General features: G+C 42.2%; 2 protein-coding genes across 4 annotated transcripts in view; both read left to right on the forward strand.

Moving 5' to 3' along the window:
* Positions 1–449: 449 nt before the first annotated feature.
* On the forward strand, positions 450–14,479 carry LOC107224878 (putative ferric-chelate reductase 1 homolog). Of its 2 annotated transcripts, XM_046736357.1 has the most exons (13): positions 450–1,171; positions 3,177–3,288; positions 8,951–9,317; positions 9,618–9,709; positions 9,785–9,944; positions 10,733–10,930; positions 11,139–11,234; positions 11,327–11,483; positions 11,822–12,048; positions 12,109–12,349; positions 12,439–12,551; positions 12,627–12,740; positions 13,242–14,479. In XM_046736357.1, exons 3-13 carry the CDS (start codon positions 8,994–8,996, stop codon positions 13,380–13,382), a joined length of 1,863 nt encoding a protein of 620 aa, XP_046592313.1. In that variant the 5' UTR covers positions 450–1,171; positions 3,177–3,288; positions 8,951–8,993; the 3' UTR covers positions 13,383–14,479. The 2 variants fall into 2 exon arrangements, with proteins under 2 accessions (XP_046592313.1, XP_015520600.1); XM_015665114.2 differs by lacking the exon at positions 3,177–3,288 and having other exon boundaries at positions 451–1,171.
* A 974-nt stretch (positions 14,480–15,453) lies between these two features.
* LOC107224901 (pikachurin) overlaps positions 15,454–23,220 on the forward strand; it is an 82,269-nt gene continuing 74,502 nt past the window's right edge. The window contains exons 1-2 of one of the 2 annotated variants that reach the window (XM_046729851.1): positions 15,454–15,684; positions 16,485–16,932. In XM_046729851.1, the coding sequence (XP_046585807.1) occupies positions 16,824–16,932 (109 nt within the window). In that variant the 5' untranslated portion in view covers positions 15,454–15,684; positions 16,485–16,823. Of the gene's footprint in view, positions 15,685–15,728; positions 16,287–16,484; positions 16,933–23,220 lie in introns of those variants that run through there. The other variant, XM_046729852.1, reaches the window with a different exon arrangement.

A 23,220-nucleotide genomic window follows, 5' to 3' on the forward strand; every position in this document is an offset into this window, starting at 1 on the left:
GATACAACGGAGACACGACGCGCCTGCTATGGCTGCGACTCAGTTAGTAATTTTGGCGGCACGTGTTCAAACGGTACCTTGAAGAGCTCGGCTGTGATTTCTAGGGAAAAACCATCTGCGTGTGCCTCGAAGCGGGCCCCACACAACCAGCCCACCAGAAATATCTTTCAGCCAGGTCATGACGGCTTGTTTATACCGAACACAAGCTGCGCCTGGAAGGAGTGGAAAGACCTAGTCGAGAGTAGGAATTACCAGGTGGAAGGAGGGAAGAGGAAGGTAGAAAGAGGACGGCGAACGGTACCAGCGGTTGGAGGCCGCACCGCGTACCGTCGGCTCCCTCTCTCCAAGAGCCGTGACTCCAGGGACGAAGAGGGCGGTGCTGGGCGCCCGGGAAATTAATCACTCTGCGGTTTTGTTTCAGGAACAGACCCGAGCGTTGAAGAGAAAGTGGTCGGTTCCATAGTCGACGGGCTCTCTTCCCGTACGAATTCTCGGAAATTGAAGCCTCGGGTTCGGGGATTTCGAGCCCCGCAGACTCGGGGCACTTGGTACGGGCCTGAGACGCGAGCGAGGGCCTTTCAACTCGGCCCGCGTCCCATGCAGTCCTCATCGAGGTGTGGTTCACGTTGTCCTGGTTGGAAATATACGCGCCGTGAATGAATGAATCAACAAGTGTTGAAATTAACTTGAACGCGGTTGGGTCGAATTATCGAAGGCGTCGTCATACGATGGATTAATAAGCGTTCGGTTAAACTTTTCTTCCTCAAACTCTGGATCGTTATTTGTTAAACTGTTCTTGAAACGGAGCGTCGCTGCGCAGTGCGCTCAAATATATCGGTCGTCGTCGAAATTTCTCAGAAGAAATAACTTCTTTCACCTGAAGATGAATTGTTAGGCGTTCGAAAAAGTTTTCAACACCCGATTCATTCTTCTTCACTCTGCAGCTTGTGAATTTATACGTATTTCACTAAACTCGCGGTAACACGAAGCCGCGAAGTGCGCTGAAAACTGAAAGGAATTTTAAACGACATAACAAGTCAAGTCAAGGATTTGTAAAAGTGTTCATTTAAAAACAACACTCTGGATCTCTAACTTTCTCGCCAAGGTCTCCGGGTGTATAGTGCGTGTAAAATTCGGGCGAAAGACAAAAGTCAAACTGTGAATATCACCGGTAAGTTATCATCACTGTTACCCTTTACAGAATTGTGAAAAAATATTCAAATCCTCATTATATTCTGTGTAGACAGAATTTCTAAGATGCAAAGTAGCGTGAGAAAAAATTTTCACCCCGATCACGCGGGGAGTTTGATACCATGATTTGTACGCGAAGCATGAACTATGATTTTATAAATACAGTCTAGTAACTCCAAGTTCCATCGGCAGGAATTGAGTCATGAATTATGAAGTAAGCGTATTCTGGTGAAAAAAAGAAGGATACGAAAGAGACATGGAAGTAAATGCGGCCAAAAACCTGAACCCTTGACCGAATAATGCGCAAAATTGTTCGTCATGTCAGCGGTTTAAATATTTTACCTACATCTCCGTTTGACAAGTGCAAGTACCTGTCTTCGTATTTAAACGCTGCACACGTATTCGCTATTGTCGATCTGGTATAAATCCCCGATCTGCGGTGACGTTCGTTCAATATTCGTTGTTAATGTCGGCTATTGCGACAAATTTGGCTCCAAAAATAAAACAAAAACCGAGACGTCGCGGTAGCGAGTATTTAAATCGAATTCATGAAAATACGTATGAGTCATAGGACATATGTCGCCTTGCGTCTGACAACAATAATATTCACTTACGATTAGTAACGGCTGCGCTTATAATATACACAGCCGTACGTATACCAGCTATGTTTATACTTACTGCAATTAGTACCGGCTTAAAATAAAAACAAGTCTACATAAAAGCGAGTACGTTACTGCTAATGTAACTGTACCGTTTCTCACAATCGGTGTAAACTTGAAATAAGTACGAAGCTGAAGTTAGTAATGTTTACATCACGAAACATTGGGGTAAAAAATCACTATTTTGCAATTTTACAGTGACTTTGAAGTGGGTGAGGTTTGAAAATATACATTACTTTTGCCTTATTACTGTAATAGCTTACTGCATTTCAGAGATTCCTAAAATTACGAAATAACGGGTTTTTCGAAACACGAATCATCACAATAACGTTACTAAATTCAGCCTCATAAGTAGATTCTCAATAATTCCTGTCGTCAAGGCAGACGTTTTCGTTTTCCTTTGTTTTTGTGTTGTTCTCTCGTCCATGCCTCACGACGCATGCCAATATTAGCTTCGGGAAGCTTATTTGCTCACTGCTCACTTACTCTTCGACGTTCTTATTGCCCATTTTCTGAAAGAGGCACGCGTTTCAAGTGCCGCATATCGGCACCGTTTTCGTACCAAGCACTGGAGCGCGAACCTTTCTCCACTTTCGAATTATACGTGTATTGATTGAGCCTGGAACTACTACAACCTGCTGTTCCCTGACACCGGCGTAGCCCGCACCTGGAGCCTCCACATACCGCGAGCGAATGAATAGCGCGTAGTAGAAACGGTCGAGCGTGCCAGAAAAGGATTTGAGTCTTCCGCTCGCTGCCGCCAACTCGGTATAGGTACGAGAAAAAGTCGATGGTTTGAATTTTTTTCATTCTTCGAGTACAGCGGCCAGTCTCGAGGAGAATTATAGACAGCGTCATTCCTTAGGAGAATGTTTCTCACGAGTCAAATCCGCATTGACAGCCGCGATACGATGTAACTATGGCAACCACCTTGAGCTCCGAAGTAACATTGACGCGAAATTATGTATGATCCAAGTACCCGCTTTCGAGAACGCTAAAACTAAGCCTCATCATATATTTAGCCACTTCGAGCTCGATCGGTCGAATTGTTAGGCGCTGCTTCCAAACCCGAATACGCCAGGCACGTTGTTCGAAAATTTCCTCATGACGTCAGAGTCTGGTTATCGGCGCCGTTTTATCACCACATAACCTAAGTTGTTAATTCGAATGGAGGCAAAGCGTAGTTCTTGGGGTTTCAAATTGGTCGTGTCGCATAAATTAATGAAACGTAAGCAAAATAGATCTGTTCTATCATTCACACGCGAAAAAATACTGTCAATGGTCAGCTGTCAGCCTGGTTGCATTAGTTTGATTTTTTTCCATCAGATGACGCATTGCAAAGTGACAATCCCAATACTCGAATGCAGTCCTTGAGGCTATGGACAATGGAATTTCCTCGTATTCGTCATTGACGAACATAATCGGATTGCATCAAAAGGTCAATGAGTATTCAAACGATATTCCGACAATTTCACTCAACCAGTCATACAGTGTCACGAGAAACTTGCCAAAGGTTATTTTGTGCAACGCTATTTCCTGTTTATAGTAAAGTACGTTGTTATGTATGTCTAAATGACGAATATTTGTTCGGTGTCAAATGTTATCTGTATACAATTTTTATCACGTTTCATAGAATTGAGGTCGCATTCATTCGTCGAATTCGTTCTCAAATTTCCCGGACATACGAATGTTCCCATTTTTGTCAAAATTACTGTCCGACGCTTTATTTTTCAATACTCTGAAGTGTGCCTCAAAACAAATTTTTCTGCTTTTCCATCACGTCTGGTGATTTCAAAGTAACCCTATAAATTCCTATGATTATATTAAGTTCGTACAAAACTGATATCTATGTATGACTCATTTCGTATCAAATAACCGTGTCGCTGAATCTCAAATTTTGTTACTGATGAAAAATGTTTTGTCAATTTTTAAATTTTCATCTGAATTCATGTTCGCGTTATAAAATTCCAAAAAATAAATTGAATATCACATTCGTTCTTCGCTTAAAATTAATCGTAACTCTGAATCGAAAGAAGATATCGACGTATCCTTTCGTCTCAGTACTGTACTTTAACAAGAAGAGTATTGATGCGATTTACAAGTATCAATCTATCCTTATTTAATTCAACGTGTATGATTGCAATGTGATGTCGCCCAGTCGATTTTACGACGTACTTTACCAACATCTTTTTTGAAGTTTCTGACGTCTATTATCCTTTGCAAAAAATCCAAATGCAAATCGTTGGAGCAAAAGCCAAGTTCAATGTCGCTCAACGTAGTCGGAAGAAGATACTAACCGTTATCTATTCGAGTCATGGCTAATGTTAATAGTCAGAGGATGGTGACAATTCCCGAATACTACACCATTGGAGGATGGACTGGTCATTTTTGTACTTGATTTTTTTCCGCGTTTTATTTCATCATAAAGTATTCAATATTGTCGACGACTCATTTTTGGTAAAGAATGTATAGCCAGTACATCATTAACTCAACATGCCTTGGTACGTGCAGATTGCAGGGAAATTCCATGCATTGTATCATTGCTTGAGCACTGATTAACTGCCTAAGAGCAGGGAAAAAAAGAGAATTACCGTGTGCCGAGCCTTGGCCTCCTTCGACTAGGGACAATGGCTGACAGCACGTAGCTTTTTATCTGTCGTATTGGTGGAACTGCACGTACAGTACGTCGATTTTGTAATATTTTGAGTAATTAGGTAGCTATCGTGTGATGAGGTTTCTGGTAATCGCCGGAAATCAGACGACTGCATCCGCGTGAATTGACTTCACGTTTATTCAACCGCACTCCCAGAGCGTTGTTTCCAATCCGCCTGTCTCTACCTTTTGTGTATACCTACCAACTTCTACTTTTTGCTGCAATCGATTTTTGCTCTGCTCATAATTATTACTATTTGCGGTATTATCGAGTCACGTTCGCATTGTAAAATAAAAGAAAAATAACGAGCCATCCGAGATCACGTCACAACGTTCTCAGCGATATTATACAAATGGGTATATTTTCAGGTGTTCGATTGAAATTGAGATTATGCTTGCTGTTTTTGTCCTTCATGCTGGCTAAAAACTGTTCTATAATAATTTCTAGTGGACTGTACGAAAATTAGAACCATTGTTGTGATGATAACCCAGCTTCTTTACTGTGCTTTTAAAGATGGAAGAAGGAATAACGACAACCTGACGATAACAACATTCGAATTTGAACAATAGCTGTTTTATCTGGGGAATGAAAAAACATCTACGGTTGAAACAGAATGAGAATATCGCCAGTTGCATTACAGTGGCTTTGACATTGATGTCGAGAAAAAATTGGTATTTAGATTTTATTATCTTCAATGAACGCGGGTTTTTAATTTAACGAATTATTAATTATCTTCCAGTTGCCGGATCGGCAGCTCTTATTTTTCCATTATTATCGGATTCATTTTCTTTCAATAGCGAGAATCGATTTTATTCACGTCACGTGTAAAGTGCTCGCTGCAGCTGGGAAAGGGAACCGACCATAATGCGGTCGCAACGATGTCCAATAAAAGATTATCACAATGACCCAAACGCGAGAGTTATCGGCTTTAAAATTATTAACTCGCTCTGGGTTTAGCGTGCAACATAAGTCTATCTCAGCCCCACGTCCGTTTTTCGCCGCGTTTTCACTTCATTTTCACCACACATTCCATGTCACTGAAACGAGAAGCAATAAAATTGCACTTGACGAAACCGTAAATTCCCCTTCATTTAGTCGGTGAAGGTGAAAAGTTGTAGCTGAGAAATATGAATTTCGTTCGGCTTCGATATTGCGTTAGATTTGCCGGGCTTTTTCTTGGCCAGGAAACCTCCGCAACATATAGAAATTGGCAATTTTCAATTTCTTTGTTTTTTCCCCAAAGTTAGTTTTCATTCCAGTTGGGAAGAATTCTCGTTTAGGAGACAATCGCGATAGTACATGTACCGAATCTGCAACAAGTTCCGCAACAAGTAAATAGCCCGGATGCAATTAAAAAATCCTCGGAAAATTCACTGGGACGCTTTCAGCTTAACGGAAGCCACAAACAGATGACTGCGACTAAATTATCCGTAGGACAACTCACAATCGGATAGGAATACGATGCATCAGCTCAACACTCATAGAAAGCATCACGTGATATGGCAGCTCGTGTTGAAACTGACTTTCACCGCAATCGAATTCTCTTGTGGACTGCACGCCTTCGTAATTATTTATGGGAACGATGCTGACCCGCGGCCTATTGCCTAATCATCTTGCAGATGTCTCAGTATCTTGAAATTTATAGCAACGTGAATATAAAAAGAGCTCTCCTAGCAGTTTAACGATTTAAACCTCCATCGCAAAAAGAACTCCGGTGATTATCACGCCGATCAAAAGTCTACTAAAGATCTTTTCACCATTCCGATTAATGGGAGTGACCTCGATTTTCAGATGGAAAGATTACCGTTGTCACGCGCACGCGTCGGTTCAGATCGCGTGAGAAACTGCAGCGATATGCTGATCTTACATTACAATATTCTGGTATACGTATACAAGCGGAGATTAATGTGCGTGATAACTGATACGGGTCTTTGCGTGCGATTCATCGGGCCTCGAAAGCAGCACAGTGATGATAAATAAAAAAACATCTAACGATATGTATGCAAATTAATTATACGTCAGAGTTTTGGCCCGCGTGTATTATGATGTGGTTGTGGAAAGAACCACTTTTCCCACCAATGTTCCACTTTGAATGTTTGATGCAAGATGATGTAAGATGTCAAAAAACGACTATCTCTCAGGAAATCGGCTTAAGATTTTGGTTGTTTATTATATGTTTCCTTCACAGGAAAAAATTTTTAAACTTTGAACGAAGAGTTGTTTTACGTGTTTCCATACGAACAGATCGGCGTTCAGCGTCAAGTGAAAAACCCGCATTAGTCAGTCGGTCAGATACACGGTGCTAAAAAAGTATTGATCTGTGTTCTGGACAGCGTCATTTTAATTCGGTATTACCGTTTTGTAACAGAGTTATTAGAGCGAAGTCAAATAGCAGACTATAACACTGGTCAACGGAAATTCACCTTTTTGTGTTTTACGTGAAAACTTTTAACCGATTGTGTTGGGAGCAAGGTTTAGTATAATTGAATTGATATTAAAATATTTTAGATACGAATAGTTTTATTGTAATAGGATTTTTTTTACTTTTTCCTAAAAATAGAGTATTTATGAACAAAAATTAGGTTATATATAGTGTTACAGTATACTTATTACCAAAATTTTGTAACAATAAAGGTGCTTAATAATTTGTCAAATACCTATCTATCCTCATTATAAAACCATATTTATTTTGACTCGATCAGGTCTACTTTTTGTGTTACAGCTACTACGAGTAAATTTGAATTTTCGTCGTATTGACTTTCCTTTTTTGTTTCAGGGTTTTTTTTAACTTATTTTAACTGACTAACTTGTGTTTATTGTAAGTGACAAAACACCCTGAATCAAAAATGGTAAGTCAAAACGCGAAAAATTCAATTTTACTGGTAGTAGTTGTACCACAAATAACTAAACCTGATCGTATCAAAATGAATATGGATTTATAATGATGGTAAAAACGTATTTCAAAATGAGTAAGCACCTTCCGTGTTACAAAATATTGTTGACCAGTGCAATGTAACACTGTGTGGAGTGTGGACGTATAATAAATTGCGAATATTTAGTATTAACCATCGGAATCCAAATGAGCGAATTCATATTTCGTAACGACCACCGAGTGACCCAGAAAGTCTTTTACCGCTTAGCATAAAAATCCAGTCAGAACTTATTGCACACGGTGAGGGTCTGTCTCGTTGCGTGAGTTATAATAATTGTCACCAGCGAGGTAAGGATGAGGGGGCATAACAATTCAGAAAACGCAAGCACTTTATTATACCGCGATAGTTCGCAGAGTCGGCAAGAATTCTATCCAATTACATAGGTGACTATATTCAGCAATTCCTTCAATTCCTGCACATCGTCTGAAATATAAGTCACGGCGAAAGAATAGTTTCGATTATATGTATATCTACTCGTCAAACAACCGCAGCCAGCGAATTAAACTCGAGGTGCGCAATTATCGGCTGGGCCATGTATATTATTCCCCTGCAGCTCTTTTTGCGTACAACTACCTGTGTAGAAAAATGTGTACGCACATATTTGTTCGCGACCAATCGTGCCGTTCATGACTAGCGGAACAGGCTCGAAATACGTGCACCATGAATGGCGACCTTGTGATATTATACACCTCGGTGACTGTAATAATTCTCGGGAAAAAACGCGTTCCCCACTATCTTTATATAGCAAGCGAAAAGGAATTACATACTGTGGTCGATACGACTCCGATTGCAGTCCACTGGACTCCGAAGTATGGACGATAATGACTGAAACGGTGGTGAAGGCGTTTCAATGATATTAATCTTGTCGGATAGCTGTCCTGATAAATCTTTAAAGAAAAAGAAGCAGAAATTTTTGCACCTCGCTTGAGGTGATTGTGAATACCTGCATTGCACTCCCCCCCGCTCCTTCACTCGTTACAGCTGATTGGATACAACAGTTGTCCGAATTGATGGAACAAACTTCCCCATTCTCCTGTGAGAAATTCGGCGAAGCTTTCCGCGTTCAGGCGGTAAATTGAGCGGACGTCACTTGCGCATATAATATTGGCATATTTATGCGCTCAATTATGGAGTAAACTGTGCGGATATATAACAACGCGGCATCACGGGCGTCGTAATGTTTGCTCTGGTTAGCGTGAACGTCTCTCGCACCCCCGCCAGGAAGATCACAAGGACCGCGTGCCGTAGTTCCTGAAGGAATTTTTGCCGTTATTTTCTCTGATCCGCGTGGCCGGTGACTCGAGGGGAAAACAACTAGCGGGTGAAAAATTAGCAAGCAAAAATCAACCCTCGGATCGAATAATTCCTCACGCCGTTCGTTTATTTCACACACACTATCGCCTTTCGGGGTGAAATTCAAGACCTTCAAGGGCGGAGTGTTTGAATGACAGCAGCCTAGGCTAACTTCAGGTCGGAATATTGTTATACCTAACTTGGAAAACCTCGTTTCTTAGGTCCAATATCAAGAAAGCATCTACCCGATACGAATTCGGAACGATGGCTAATTTCATACGTCTGATGCTGGTTGTGGGACTGTTTTACGGAAGAAGTCAGAGTCTGTCGAGTGGAGCACCGCCGAAGGCTTGTGAGAACTTGACGCCTATTCATCAGTATGGTTCGGTGCAAAATTCGCCTCCACCGTATCAGGTTTTGCCAGCAGCCGGACAAGGCAGAGTAAGACTGATTTTGGGGAGCCCGCAGGGTTTGGCCTATGAAGGCTTCATAATGGTAGCCAGAGACGTTGACACCGGCGAGTTCGTCGGCGAGTTTGTCAGCCTGCCCGACGGCGCCAGGGTCGTCGAGTGTACCGAGGGACTCAAGGTAACCGGAAGTCATTTACGATAAAAGTTTGGCTAACTGAAATTCGATTACATATGACCCGAACTACTCACCGAGTGGATGAATGTTCGATTGGCTTGGTGCGAACTGCTTGTTTAGCTTGGAATGGACAGAGGTTGTTGTAACAGGAATGAGCCAAGGTAGAACCGCAGAGTAGAAAGACATCCATACCTCACTGCCCGTGTCCATTAAACTTGAAAGTGACCAGTCACTCATTGTCAGCCTTGAGTGAAACTCGAGGCATGATCAGGCGACTTCTAACGGGTTTAACCTCGATTTCAGAACGGAGTTACGCACATAAACAAGGACAGAAAACAAAATCTCGAGTTCGACTGGGAAGCACCGGAAGACTACGTCGGGACCATTATTTTCAAGTGAGTCACCTCTCCGATCCGAGTCGAATCACCTTGCGAAAACTGCAGCGCACATTGTAAACCCTCTTCTTCCAGCTCTACATTCGCTCAAGACTATTCCACGTACTGGGTCGGCGTTGAGTCACCCAGGGTCAGTGTACTCCGAAGGTCCATCGACGTCAAGACGGTCCCAACCGCGGCCACTTCCCCCAGGACAACTACGCCCCCGATCTACACCCCTTTCGCCGAGGACAGGGTGAGCAGTCTAACAAGTCTCTCCTCATTTTCATTCCATCCATTCTCCAGTCCGCCGTATACTTGAGCGTGATTAAGCTATAGTCCGAAAGTTCAGTTAGTCGAAGATGCGGACAAGAAAAGCTTCAGGATAATTGGAAGAATGGATTCTTTTTGTCTCGACTCAAATGTCGTGCGAACTTGAAAACAGATTCGTCGGATAGTCTGCAGAGTTGAAAATCAAACGAGAATGAAATTTGTTTTTTTAAGTTAGTACCAAGGTACTTCTTCGACGACTCTCAAACTCTGATCTGACAGTGGTGAAAGAAAGTGGCTCGTGTTTTTTTTTACTCTAACTTCCTGAAGGTATAACTCACGGCAGTAATATTCCGGTTTCTACATCGTATTCGATGATTTGGTCAATATTTTCCTTCTCCCAAACAATTTACCCATCTTAACACAATAGCCGCCAAAGTTGTCTAATACGAGGAAGTGCCCATTCGTTTTTTACGGCTTTGTGACGAGGACAGAGGGTTGAAATATCAGTTTTATGGAATACAATACTAAAGTTACCTTTCGTCCTTAGACGTTTCTCCGTTTCCCAGTAAACTTCGGTTTTATCATCGTATCCTTGAAGCGTTAAAAAGCACTTCTCAACAATAGTCTTACACTTCTTCCTCTTTGAGTTAGTATAGTCTACTCAGGCTATTTAGTGTAAGTTTCGTTCTCGTTTGCCGAGCCTCCTTGTATTTATCGAGCTTGAAAAAAATCACACGATGCATTTTGACTTTATCGAATACTCACATTCAGGCTCCAGTCGCTGATGATCCCTTCTACAATGGCTGTGGAACTACGAAAAATTGCTTTGGAACCCCAGACAATTGCGTTCGAGATAAGAATTGCAAGGCCGCTGTCTCAGTTCTAGTTCGTGGAGAACGCTACTTCTTCGAGATGACAGCCCGCAAGAGCATCTACGTTGCGGTCGGGCTTTCGGCTGACAGTAAAATGGTAAATTGTCTCGAGTTTGACATTTCTATGCAGCATGTCATACAGCGAGATTTGAATACACGTTTCAATACAACGCCTCGCTTGCTGAATTGCGGGGCTGCAAGATGTATAATTTGCATAAAAAGTGGTCTTCCATATCTTCGTTTTAAACGGTATTATAGTGTATTTTTCACCTCTGAAATATCATAATTTTGTCTCGTTCTCACAGGGTGAAGACAGCGTTGTAGAGTGCGTCAACAACGGAACTGCTGTGGGCCTATTCACGTCTTGGAATGCTGGAAAAACGAACACGAGACATTCGACCGTTAGTATTCATGCTTGGTGTGTTTCAACTGCAGTTCAGCCCTCTTTCTTGTGGTATTATATCAAGTTCCTCTCTTGTATTTCCACTCGCAGCCAAGCGGATTCGTACAGTTCGACTCTGGCATCGTCACCGACGACACGATAACCTGCAGATTCTGGAGAGAGAAGTCAACTATCGTCGAAGGCCGACAGTTCGACCTCGTCAACACTCCTTTCCACTTGTTGGTCGCCGCCGGAAGTTCTTTGAGACGTGAGTAAGCCACTTCCTCTCCTCGTCGTGATGTCTCAGCCGGCGATTGCCGTTCTGCAACTACATCATACGTACCCCCAACGGCCAGACTGCAGTGCCTTTCACGTCACGATGTCGGAATTTACTGTCTCAAGTCACAGACTCGGCTCACTAATCACTTAAATGTGACGAAACGTGAGCGTAGATTGATGAATATCCTAGTCACTTGGCCTCCGGGGCATCGTTACGCATTAGGGTAAAATTGACGCCGCGACGTCCCGGATTAACGCTCGTCGATCACCCGAACGCCACATGTCACGGATTTCTCGACTGGATAGTTAACTTTGATCGGTTTTCAGGCAACGGCGTCGATTACCACAACGTCGCCTACGCCGCCTCCGGTGAAGCGAAGCTCCTGTCGGATGTCGGGGGTTTTTTGGTGGCCAGTAACCTTCTTATTCGAGTCCACGGAGCCTTGATGCTCGCCGCCTGGGTTGGCGCGGCCTCCATCGGCATCCTTTTGGCCAGATACTACAGGCAGACGTGGGTGAATTCTCAGCTCTGTGGAAAGGATCAGTGGTTCACGGTTCGTACCTTATTCCGAGTTAATCTGTTGTTCATTCTTTTAACTCGATCGTTCCCACAGTGGCATAGATTCTTCATGATCCTCACCTGGTCCCTGACCATCGCTGCCTTCGTTATAATCTTCGTCGAGCTCGAGGCTTGGAGCACCGCAACTCTGCACGCCTCCTTCGGCCTGGCGACGACAATTCTGTGCTTCGTCCAGCCTTTCATGGCGGCACTGAGGCCGCACCCCGGCACACCGCGAAGAACGATTTTCAACTGGGGTCACTGGTTCGTCGGGAACGCCGCCCACATTTGCGGCAGTAAGACGACATCCTCCCCTATTTTCAGTGGTTTTTTGAAAGAGAAAAGACAGGTTCTCACCGAATCCCCCTTCTCTGTTAAATTTCAGTTGTCGCCATATTCTTCGCGGTTCCAACGACCAAGGCGAGGCTGCCGGATTGGGTGACCTGGGTGATGGTGGCCTACGTCGTTTTCCACATCCTGACCCACCTGATTCTAACGGTGAGTGAACCTCGCGATTTCAAGTTCGTTTACAGGCGTGCTTAACCGGCTTATTTCACCTTTGTCATTTTACAGTTCGTCGGCTGTGCCTCCGACCGGCAAGCCAGCCACCGTATCAATTCATTCCCAATGAAGGATATGCACGCGAGAAGCGCGATGACGCATCCAGACGCCAGACGGGACGCGCCCGTAAGTTTTATGATAATATCACTCCTACACCCACACGTTCTTCCAACTTTGCCAGAGCTGCTCGACGCCAGCCTCTTGCACAAGCGTCTTTGTCCGAGGTGATAATAAACTCCGGGGATACAATCGCATCGCCTCGCGACTTGGTTATAGATCGACCCGCCGTCGATTGATCGTCAGGCGGCATGATATAGTAGGCATCGCGAATAGTGATCCACCTATAAGTGTTAAACTGGATAAGCGATCTTCATTTGCTAATTCACTTTAATTGAAACCGAATTCAAGCTTTAATTAAATCTGTATGATCCGGGTTTCGGGGATGATCCAATATACGCGAGGAAATTTCGGAGACGTTTAACTGTCAGCGTTAATTCTTAGATCGTAGTTGACCGATTGAAGCACGAGGTAAAATTAGCATGCAGTGCACTTTGAGGAAATCTGATTTCTTCCACTTTTCACATTTATTGGCTAACCGTTAATTACCGATCGATCTCTGGCTTACAGCAAGCCGGACTGAGAAAGACGATCTTCGGCCTTTACTTCGTGATCGTCGCCTGCTTCTGTGCCGCCCTCATCGTCATAGTCGTCCTGGCGCCAATCGAAGAAACTTGGGCCTCCTTGACCACCACCATATCGAAGTATTGATCTGCCACAAAACGGCGTTCCGCTCTGACCGTATCCATATGATACACAATAAAAGCGCGAAGGAATATTAGTTACTCATGCATGAATTTCTTTCTTTTTTTTTTCCCTTTCTTTCGACATTTAGTCCTTCTTCGTATAAAATTCCATCAACATCGCGATAGGCTCAAGTTATGAGGTTACGATAGAAGGTATAGACGGTGTAGCGTGCTCTTGAGGCCTGTAAATTGTCCAGTACTTAGTACAAAGGAAGCTGGAGAAGTTTTGCAACGGAGTTATCGCAGTTTCCATAAATATATTTATAATATTCGTATACAAAAATTGAATTTTATAAATTTTATATACGTGTTTGATACTTATACATATATACATAACTATAATGTTGTTCTTAACGAGTTCTTATTTACGACTGCAATAATAATTGTACCCACCATTGTACGATGATAATTGACCATAAGTGTACTTTAAGGCGGTTGATTACAGGAAATGAAAAATAAGAAAAAAATTATGTTACACGTTGTAAGAAAACCTTACCCGACAGACTTTCATATTACGCATTGTTGTTGGTATTGAATATTATTATTAATCGATTTTTGTAATTGTTAATTACATATACATATATTAGGTAAATGTACAAACCACGCGATGTCAATGGCATTTTTTATAAGCTGTATACAGACACACACACACATTTCGTTTTCCATGATTTAAAAATAATTACATACCAGCGGGTGCTTGAATGCGTACAATTATTTAGTTTTGTTTTCGAAAGATAATTTATTTACATATTATATTATCAATATACATATCTATCTATAGTATTAGTTAAGTTTATATACATCTGCGTACACGGTGTAAGTTTACATTAGATAAAAAAAAAATTCTTACTGATTTTAAAATAATTTATCGTAGCTGCAGAATATTCAAAATTGGTTCCGTTACTGTTTCTCGTAATGCTGAAAAGTTGTAACAACTGATCGATGTAACAAGGAAAAAGCAATATGACATCGCATCGACGTACAAATTTTTACGTACATAGATATATTACTAGTATTATACACGTACGCTCAACGAAACGTAATAAACATCGACTGTACGAATTAATGGATTTCGCTGATTCTTGTCTGAATCGATGCTGCGTTTTTCAGCTCAATACCGGTCAGATTTTGACCGAAATTGGACGAATTGTTCATCACTTATTTGCATAAATAAAAACCTTGATGTAAAAAACTTCTACACCTTTCAATCCCCTCTGATCGCGGTGGAAATATTTCATAAATTCCGTTAAATCTACGATGTATCGAGTCAAGTTTGAAAAATTCCGTAAATTTCAGCCAAGCACTCCGTCACCCTGTAAGCACCTGAAAACTGACCTTACCAGTCTTTGCAACGTATACAGCGGAAGTTATCCGTTGCGCCGAAGATATCATCAGACTGAAGTTTGTAACGTTACCGTAACAGTGTACCGTTATTTTGTAACTCAAGGATTATCTGGAATTTCGTAAAACCTTCAATAAATCATTAAGAAACACAGATTTTGCAAACTCAACTTCTTCGCTTATTCTAAGGATTCAAAATATGAATTTTTGTTTCAACGTTTCGATACGTTAACAATACTAACTTCAGCCTTGCAAGATATCGAAGAAACGAAGGGGTGGCCTAGGATCGACTCGAAAACGTTTCTAGGCAGGCAACTCTAAGGGTGCTTTCTACATCACTAAACCGGGAACGGGAGGGACGGAAATGGGGTTCGGGATCTTGGGCAGGGGGGGTTGGTTTATGGATATAGATGTATTCGGCATCCGGCGCGGAGGGGAGGGGCGGGGGTGGGGGGGGGGGTGGAGGGGAGCGCCGATCGTTGAATGTTTTTGTACAGGGTTAGTAGAGAGGCACAGAGAGGACAGTCGGGGGTTGGGGCGGCTGACGGACGCCTGCGTGTGTGCGCTCGGTAAGCTCGGCAAGATGGCGGTGGGGGGTGGATCGAAGGTGGCGACCGTGACGCAAGGAGCGTCTGACGGTGGCGCCACCGTCGATCAGCCCCCGCAGTTCGATTGAAGTCGCCGGCCGGCGTCGACGACTGATCTTGCCGCGAGAGCAGACCCCGGAACGAGGAGCAACCGATACGTCGCGCATCGCCGTCGTCGTCGTTTCAGGAAAAAACGCGACTCGTCGCGCGCACCTCGCGCAGCTTCGCGGAAGCCGGTATAATATTATCGGAAATCGGGATCGAGGCGAACCGCTCGTTCATCGACGTTATTAATATTGAACGCGAACGAGCCGAAAAATCCTTATCTCGAGTGACAAGGTTTGCGCACACATTTCTTATACTACCCTCAGCTCGACTCGGCTACCCTCACTCTCCCTCTCCTCACCCTCTTCCACCACCACCACCACCCCTAAGTCTCTCGATGGTGTTCGCATCCCTCTTTCGTTGCATGTACATGTCTCGTTCATAGGCAACACCACGCGAGCACGCGTTCGTTGTTTGCATCATAGGGTAGTATTTACGAATAGAATGAAACGCGGTATGAATAGTGAAAATTGTTCTTACCGCGGTGCGGGATGAAGTGGGAAACGTGAATGATAGAAGCAGTGATCTTGTCGAGGCAATAGCCGGATTCGTTGATCGATGGTGTTGACGGTAAATTAATCTGTGACAGGCGAATTGACGAGATGAGAAAATTAAAACTGAATCCGATTCCTCGAATTCGTTTTCCCTTCATGTTACCCGCGGCAGGGCAGCGATGAACAATTTTTCGATTCGACAATCGAGGCTTTGGAAGAGGCTTGAAATTATTTCTGGTATAACAACGAAATGGAATAAAAATGAACAACCGTAATATCACGATTACAATAAAAATTACAGCGTCGAGTGATTTTCCACGTACGACGGCATGATACTCCAGTGTTAGTCCAGTGCTTGCAAGCTTTTCGAGCTCCGCGTGAAACTGAATAGTTTAGTGGTAGTAGTAGTTGTAGTATTCGTAGTAGTAGCAGTAGTAGTAGGAGTAATAGTAGTAGTGGACGTAGCGGGAAAGCGAAAGAGGGTGTCGAGGAGGCGAGGGGGAGAGTCGTCGAGCAGAGAGTAAAAATTCTTCCACACAGGTAGACGGCATTGAACGAACGTTGTGGTGAATAGAAACGGACGTCGAGAAGTGAGATTTTTTCCAGTTTTTATTTCTATTGCGACACATGCTCCGAACGATTGTTGGGTAAAACAAACGTGAAAAAATAGCGAGTAGCAGTCTCGGGACCGGGGAAAAGGAATAGGAGTACTTGACGTTGTTCTGTGAAAGCGAAGAGTGAACGACAGTTTCTTGAATAATGCATCGTTAGTGATTTTATTTTTAGTTCGGTCTTTTATTTATTTATTTTTTATTACTCATTATACGTTTCATCTACCTCCGGTAAAACAATAACAGTGTATATGTTATACGGTGGACAATGGCTCGACATTTGTGTTGGTTTTTTGTGATTATTGGGCACCTTGCCCTCGAATTATGCGCCCAGAATCCTGTGGAGGATAAAGTCACGTTCGAGGCAGCCTTTCAAGGTGAGTTATTCCGTCAGATAGTTGTATTATAAATTATATATGTTTTGTATTAATAAAATATATAGAAGTTCTGGAAACGGCAGGAATTTCATCTGCGAGAATTTCGGGGTGGACAAAAAAATTGGCGGAAAATATACAGACATTAATTTTGAAAGACCTGCATCATACTAAACCAGCCCAAAAATACGCGTGCGATAAAAATTACACCCAATATTTGGCACTAGAAAATTTGAAAAATCTTTTACATCTGAGAATTTGACATCCTATTTTTGTTTCATTTCCTGTTGCTAATATTTTTTTTAAGTGAAATTAAGGCTCCCTATTTTCGAGGGATAGAAATTACATGCAATGATTAATCTCAAGCCGATAATTTAATTTGTCTTTCAGGAACGCTACCACTCATTATCAATGAAAAAAAACCTCTTATTTCGCGTTATTTAATTCTATGAATTTTTTATGCAGGCGCGTTTTTTCCCGTCAAATTTTCGAGGCTTCCATTAATTTGAAAAACCGCTAATTGCGGGCAGTTTGTCAGAAATATACAACCGAATACAGCCTGCCGTAGGTCGGCTACTCGAAAAGCGGGGTAGTGCATCAAAGTTACGAATTAAACGCGTAGATATCAACGTGTCTAGTTTTGGGATAATTCACGAGGGCGGATGAATCCGTGCAGCAGGCCTCGTTTGCTAATGGCCTCGGCGCAATTAATATCAGCGCTCGTTAGCGCTCGTCCTTTTGTTGTTTTGCTGTTTTATTCCGTACCTATTCCTACGCTCGTTCCGATTCGTGCGTCTGTTTCTCTAGGCATAGCAGCCAAACCACTGAAAAAGTTACCCGGAGTTAAAGTTTCCCTGGATTGATCAGATCGCTGAGAATGTTTTCATTTAACTAAAACATTACATGTTTTACTCAAAGTCGATATTTAAATAAAAGTGTCTAGAAACAATTGTTGTTTAAATGAAAGTATGATATTGACTGGCTCGTTTTTATTATGTTCAGTAAATCGAATGATTTCATTTTTCGAACGAGAACATTAGTCGTTATGTTGATACTTGAGAGATTTATTAACTTTTAATTATTTCATTATTCACCCTGGATTGGAATCACACCTAGTGATAGAATATTATAATAAACTGTTATGCAGTTTAGGGAAACTATTGACTGCTGGGGGTCGATAATATCGCTTGTCGTAGGTTTTGAAAAATTAACCGTGCCCGTACCGACGCGACGGCACGTTGAGAGTAAATTCATCAATACTTCACTGAATTAGTTAACCTGAATCAAGACAGTCGAACGAATACCTCGAGTAAAATTAATCACGTACAAACATACGTATATTCAGAATTCGCGAACACCGACTGCCGAACAAAAACTACAATTATCAACCGTGTCGAGAGAATTTACCCGCATGAAACGGCTGCTAAGCTGACAAACAACACCGGATGTGAGATTATGGGTTTATAAATATCGAATGTGAAGTTGATCAGGGAAAATGTCAGGCGGGGACCGTGACTAGCGCGAATCCCGGAAGGGTTGTTTGGAATGCGCCGGACACTTGCTAATAGGATGTACAGACACTCGAGAAAAAGCTCGGCGATGAGGTGAAAGCTCTGAAATTTATGCACGCTTACAGAAAATGAGATTTCTTCGGCGTGAATTCCTTTGATGAAAAGCCGTTACATCTTCACCTCGCGCTCTGGCTGTATAACGTGAAAAGTGGAAACAAGAGCTTTGTCTCGGGATCAAATGTTTGTCAACAACGCGGCTTTAGCGGGTCTGCAATACCAAACTCGTGGGCGGTATCCGGATTCGGATGAAACGCCAGGAGCTGATGGTTTTGGCGTGGGACGAAGATGAACTGGTATAACGGTAGTGGTTGGAGAAAAATTGCGAGAGACAACAACTTTGATGCGATGCTCGTTCTTATACTCGTTCAGCTATTAGTTTGCGCGGGGAAAATAAACTACAGGGCAATAATTATGCTACCTTGTTTCCAAACTCCGGTTTTTCGCCCTCTGTGTTTCCATTATTTTGCCCCCCTCGGAGAAGCTCGAACTTTTATTATTATACTTATTAAGCGGGAGGGTGCAGCTTGGTTGGTTTAAGCTCGTGCCTATTTTTAAGAGTTTTCTTGTTTTAAAGAAAATGAAAACACTTGAAGCAATTTCAGTGTAAGAGCTTTATTATTTATAGTTTCGAGAACATTTAGGAATTTTTCTTATCGAAATCAATAACGAAATGCTGGCATGGCACATATAAGTAGCGAACGACCACGATTTTAATCGGGTGGCGCAGATCCCTCGGTCAATTTTCATCCGATCGACTTGAAATTTTGGCACAATCTTTGAAACTTGTTTATTGATTCAAGTTTGTGGCTGGATTTTTTAATTTTAATCGTAAAATTTTATCATCAAAATTTCTTTGACAATTTTTTGGTCGAAGAATGGAATTATTTGTTCATCATCGTATGTATTTGAAATTTTTTTTTATAACATTTGGGCTACGAGCTCGAACCTGAGGAGGTGTTTTTAGTTCAAAAAAATTTTCCTATTTGTTACAAGTTGGACAGTGATGTCAGGAGCTGTGTCGCCGCAAAAGCTCACGAGTTCGGATGAAAAAAATTACGAGCAATATCTTACATTCACACAGAATCGAAAAGAGTTTCGGTTACTCATAATTACAATATATCTGCTGTTTGCAAGTGTGACAATTTCAAGTTTGGCGATGAAGATCATAAAGTATGCCTATGCGCCGCGAAAAGAAAAGTTTGTCAATCAGGCCTGCGGGGAAATCGTGTTATCAGAAATGTTTTATACCTTTTAAATTAGAACGGAGAGTGCGAGAGAATTTTCGGGACACTGGGGTTGGGGATTAACGCGACGTCGAATGAGGTGAAGGATTTGATGTTGATGTGCAGACGGAGATGAAACGGCAATCAGTTATTGTCAATTATCCACAACGACATTAACGAGAATTGATGGATTTCGTCAATTCGTCTGATCCAGCCTTCTTCCCCAACACCTGACTTGTCCAACAAATTTTCCCCATCAAGTTTACTGTATTTCTCCATTTTTATCAACTCGATGAAAAATAGTATACAGCACATAATCATGATTGATAAATATACTGACAGTTTTCTACGGTAAAGAATCGGGAAAAAACCTTCCCCTCTTTCATCCGTCAGGGACGTTATTCCGTCATCTGCTTTAGTTTCGATAAAATTGATAAAGAAGAGGGTATTTTCCGCTCCCTTATTCCACCCTGCAGAATCCAAAGTTTCGCGGGCTGTGATAGCGGGCCGGGAATCTTGAGACGAAATTCGGGAATCGAATTAGTGGCATTAACCTAACGAAGACCGAAGCTCTGAGTGCAGGATCTGGGATCAACGACGGGGCGTCCTGGCTCCTCAGGAGCTACAAAGACTTAACTATGCCCGCGGAGTCTGTTATTCCAGGCGTCGAGTCCCGGCGGCTAAGTCGAGAGGGCTCGTTGGGAGTCACCGAGTTCCTTCGTCTTTTGGCAATTCCATCAGCGGCCTCATCCGAAAGGGATCGAATAATCTAAGATATCGCCCCTATATCGTTGCAGCTGTAGGAGAAATCCTGTCACAAATAGAGAGATACCCGATGTAACAAAAGAGATCCTCTGGTTTAATTTGGTATACCGGGTTATGAAATGCCGTTGAAGGAACTTGAGTTACAAGTGAGTCTCGCAGTCGGATTTTCTCCATTTGCAGGGAAGAGAAGAGCTTTCGTTTCGCATGCAGTTATATATTGTGCAGCACTTGAAACGACAACTGGATAAAATAAAGAATGAAGATTCTCCTAGAATTTTTACCCGAGACGTGGACGTAATGGGATGTCGAAAAGGAAACACTGACGAGGAAAATGGATTTGTTGAAATGCACGAACGCTGAGAGAAATATCATAACGATGCGGAATCGGATGCTTGTAATACCAACCTGCACTTCTGCTTACATTCTACGTTTCGCACTTTTGCAATTGGTTGAGAATTACGATGTTGAGTATTTCGGAACCCCGCAGCGTGTGAAACGTGGAACGGGTAACGGTCAGGAAGGAAGCTTTCAAGTTAAAGTTGGCAAAAGGAAATGGAATTTCAACCTGCGTTTTCCAACCTCGTTTCGATAAATTCAATACACGGGTTACTCGCCGAGGTCCAGAGCACCGAGTCGTCGTGGAAATCGGAAATCCACGACCCAACTGCCCGTAGGGGTGACCGTTTACACCGGCCATACTGCTCGCCTCGTTCGATCGGGAACGAATAACAACCCTGCAGGAACGTGACACGATACGACTCGTATAAACACACCGTGAGACTTTTTTTAAGAGTTACTTTGTTCAATTTATTCCTTGTAAAGGCTTTTAATGAGGGGGGGGTTCAGTTTGGACGGTCCAAAATCATACCTATTTTTAGGAGTTTTTTTTTTTTTTTAAAGAAAATGAAAATACTTGGAGCAATTTTAGTTTTAGGGTTTTATTATTTATAGTCGCAAGAATATTTGAACATTTTGTCATTGAGGTTAATAACAGAATAGGTATGATTTTAGATCATCCAAGCTGTACCTCCTCCCATTTAAGGGTGGATTCCTCGATAACTGCATTTCTACGCGATAAATGGGACAACGCTACACTTTATGGCGCCAAAGTCCTGTCGTACCGATTCTGCCCGAGGTCAAATATTAGCACAGAATCTTGTCGAGGTAATTCTAACTCTATTTCGGTGAAGATCGAGAGCAAGTCGAGTGGTATCGGGCTTGGTGAAATTTTATCAATGCCTCTTCAAACACCCGATGACGCTCGAGCATCTGATCAAAATCAGTGATTGACAAATAATTCCCTTGAATCCGATTCAGTCCCGGCTGTAAACATCCCGTTAATTGGACTGACTGGATTCACGCTGATAGTAACGCCAGCTTCCTGCAGTGCGATGTTGATGTTTGACCGTTGCCGTCGACTGGAAACGGAACCGAAATTCTCACGAGTTTGAAGTTAGTAAGGTTAACATAACGATACATTGTGAAAAAAATCGCCAAGTCAAACTTTGAAAATAAATTTACGGGAGTTGAGTTTGGATTGTGTAAAATACGAGAACGCTCTGCCTTTTGTTACGTGGTTTACTAAATATTGGACAATGTTTAGATTGCAAAAATACTATTTCTTTTTCCAAGAATGCATCGTTACCTCAACGTTACGAAATTCAACCTCGTGGATTCTTGGGTTTTCAATTTATCCTGATTGCGTTATTGCCGTGGGTTTCCTGATGGGCCTCGATTTATTCGACGCAGGGAATTGGCGAACTAATAAAATCGACTGGAATCGCGGCGGGGCAGGAGGGTTGGGTGATAAATTTTTGAAAATTGTTGGCAGCACTGTCGGGGCGCGAGAACAATTGAATGTGGCCTAACGGTCGATTTGGTACGTTCAGCGAGTCCCGGGACGGTCGTTTTTCGCTTCGGCTAATGGCGGAGCGCGCCGGCGCCTCTCCTGCAAATGTCGCGGATCGAGTTCTCGTTCACGCGTAGGTTTAAGCACGGTCAGGCGTGTGGTCTTCTGGGTTATACCTACATATGGAGCATTTCGCATGCCGTCTCAGGAAACGGTTGACCATGACATTATTTAACCACACCAAGGATTTTTCCTACGTTATTACGACCCCTGAAAAACTTCGGAAAAAAAATCTCACATTTTTTCAATCACTCGCCTTTACCCTAGAATTTTTTAAACCCATCTCAAAAACACGAAGATTGATTTTTAGGGGAAAAAAAAACGCTTGGTTTCCGATATGAAACATTTTTATGCAAGATTCGGAGTGGGAGCTCGTATTTTTCTATTTTTCTTAAAATCATTTTATCTAATTTTTTGATCTTGTTTTTCTAACTTCATACCTGTTTAAAATATGTGATAAGATTTTGAAAAAAATCGCAAGTGCGCTTTAGAACTTGAGAAACAATTTAAAAAATTGGTAATCAAATGGGAGACGCGAAATAGAAAAAACAATTAAAGAAATAGAAAGAGTGATAAAACGTATTCCGAATCTTGCTCGACAAAGTTTCATTTCAGAAAACCAAATATTTTTTTTCTCCTGTCTCATGAAAATCAATTTTGGTGTCCTTGATATGGGTTTTATGAAATCACAGGGTGAAGACGAGTGATCGAAAAAAATGGAAAATTTTTTTCGCAAGCTTTTCAAGTGTCGCATTAACGTAGGAAAAATCCTTGGTGAGATTAAAAAAAAGTCTTGGTGTCAACCGTTAACTTATTGTTAGTT

The sequence above is a fragment of the Neodiprion lecontei genome, chromosome 1, assembly GCF_021901455.1.
Source record: "Neodiprion lecontei isolate iyNeoLeco1 chromosome 1, iyNeoLeco1.1, whole genome shotgun sequence".
In the NCBI taxonomy this organism is placed as follows: Eukaryota; Metazoa; Arthropoda; class Insecta; order Hymenoptera; family Diprionidae; genus Neodiprion; species Neodiprion lecontei.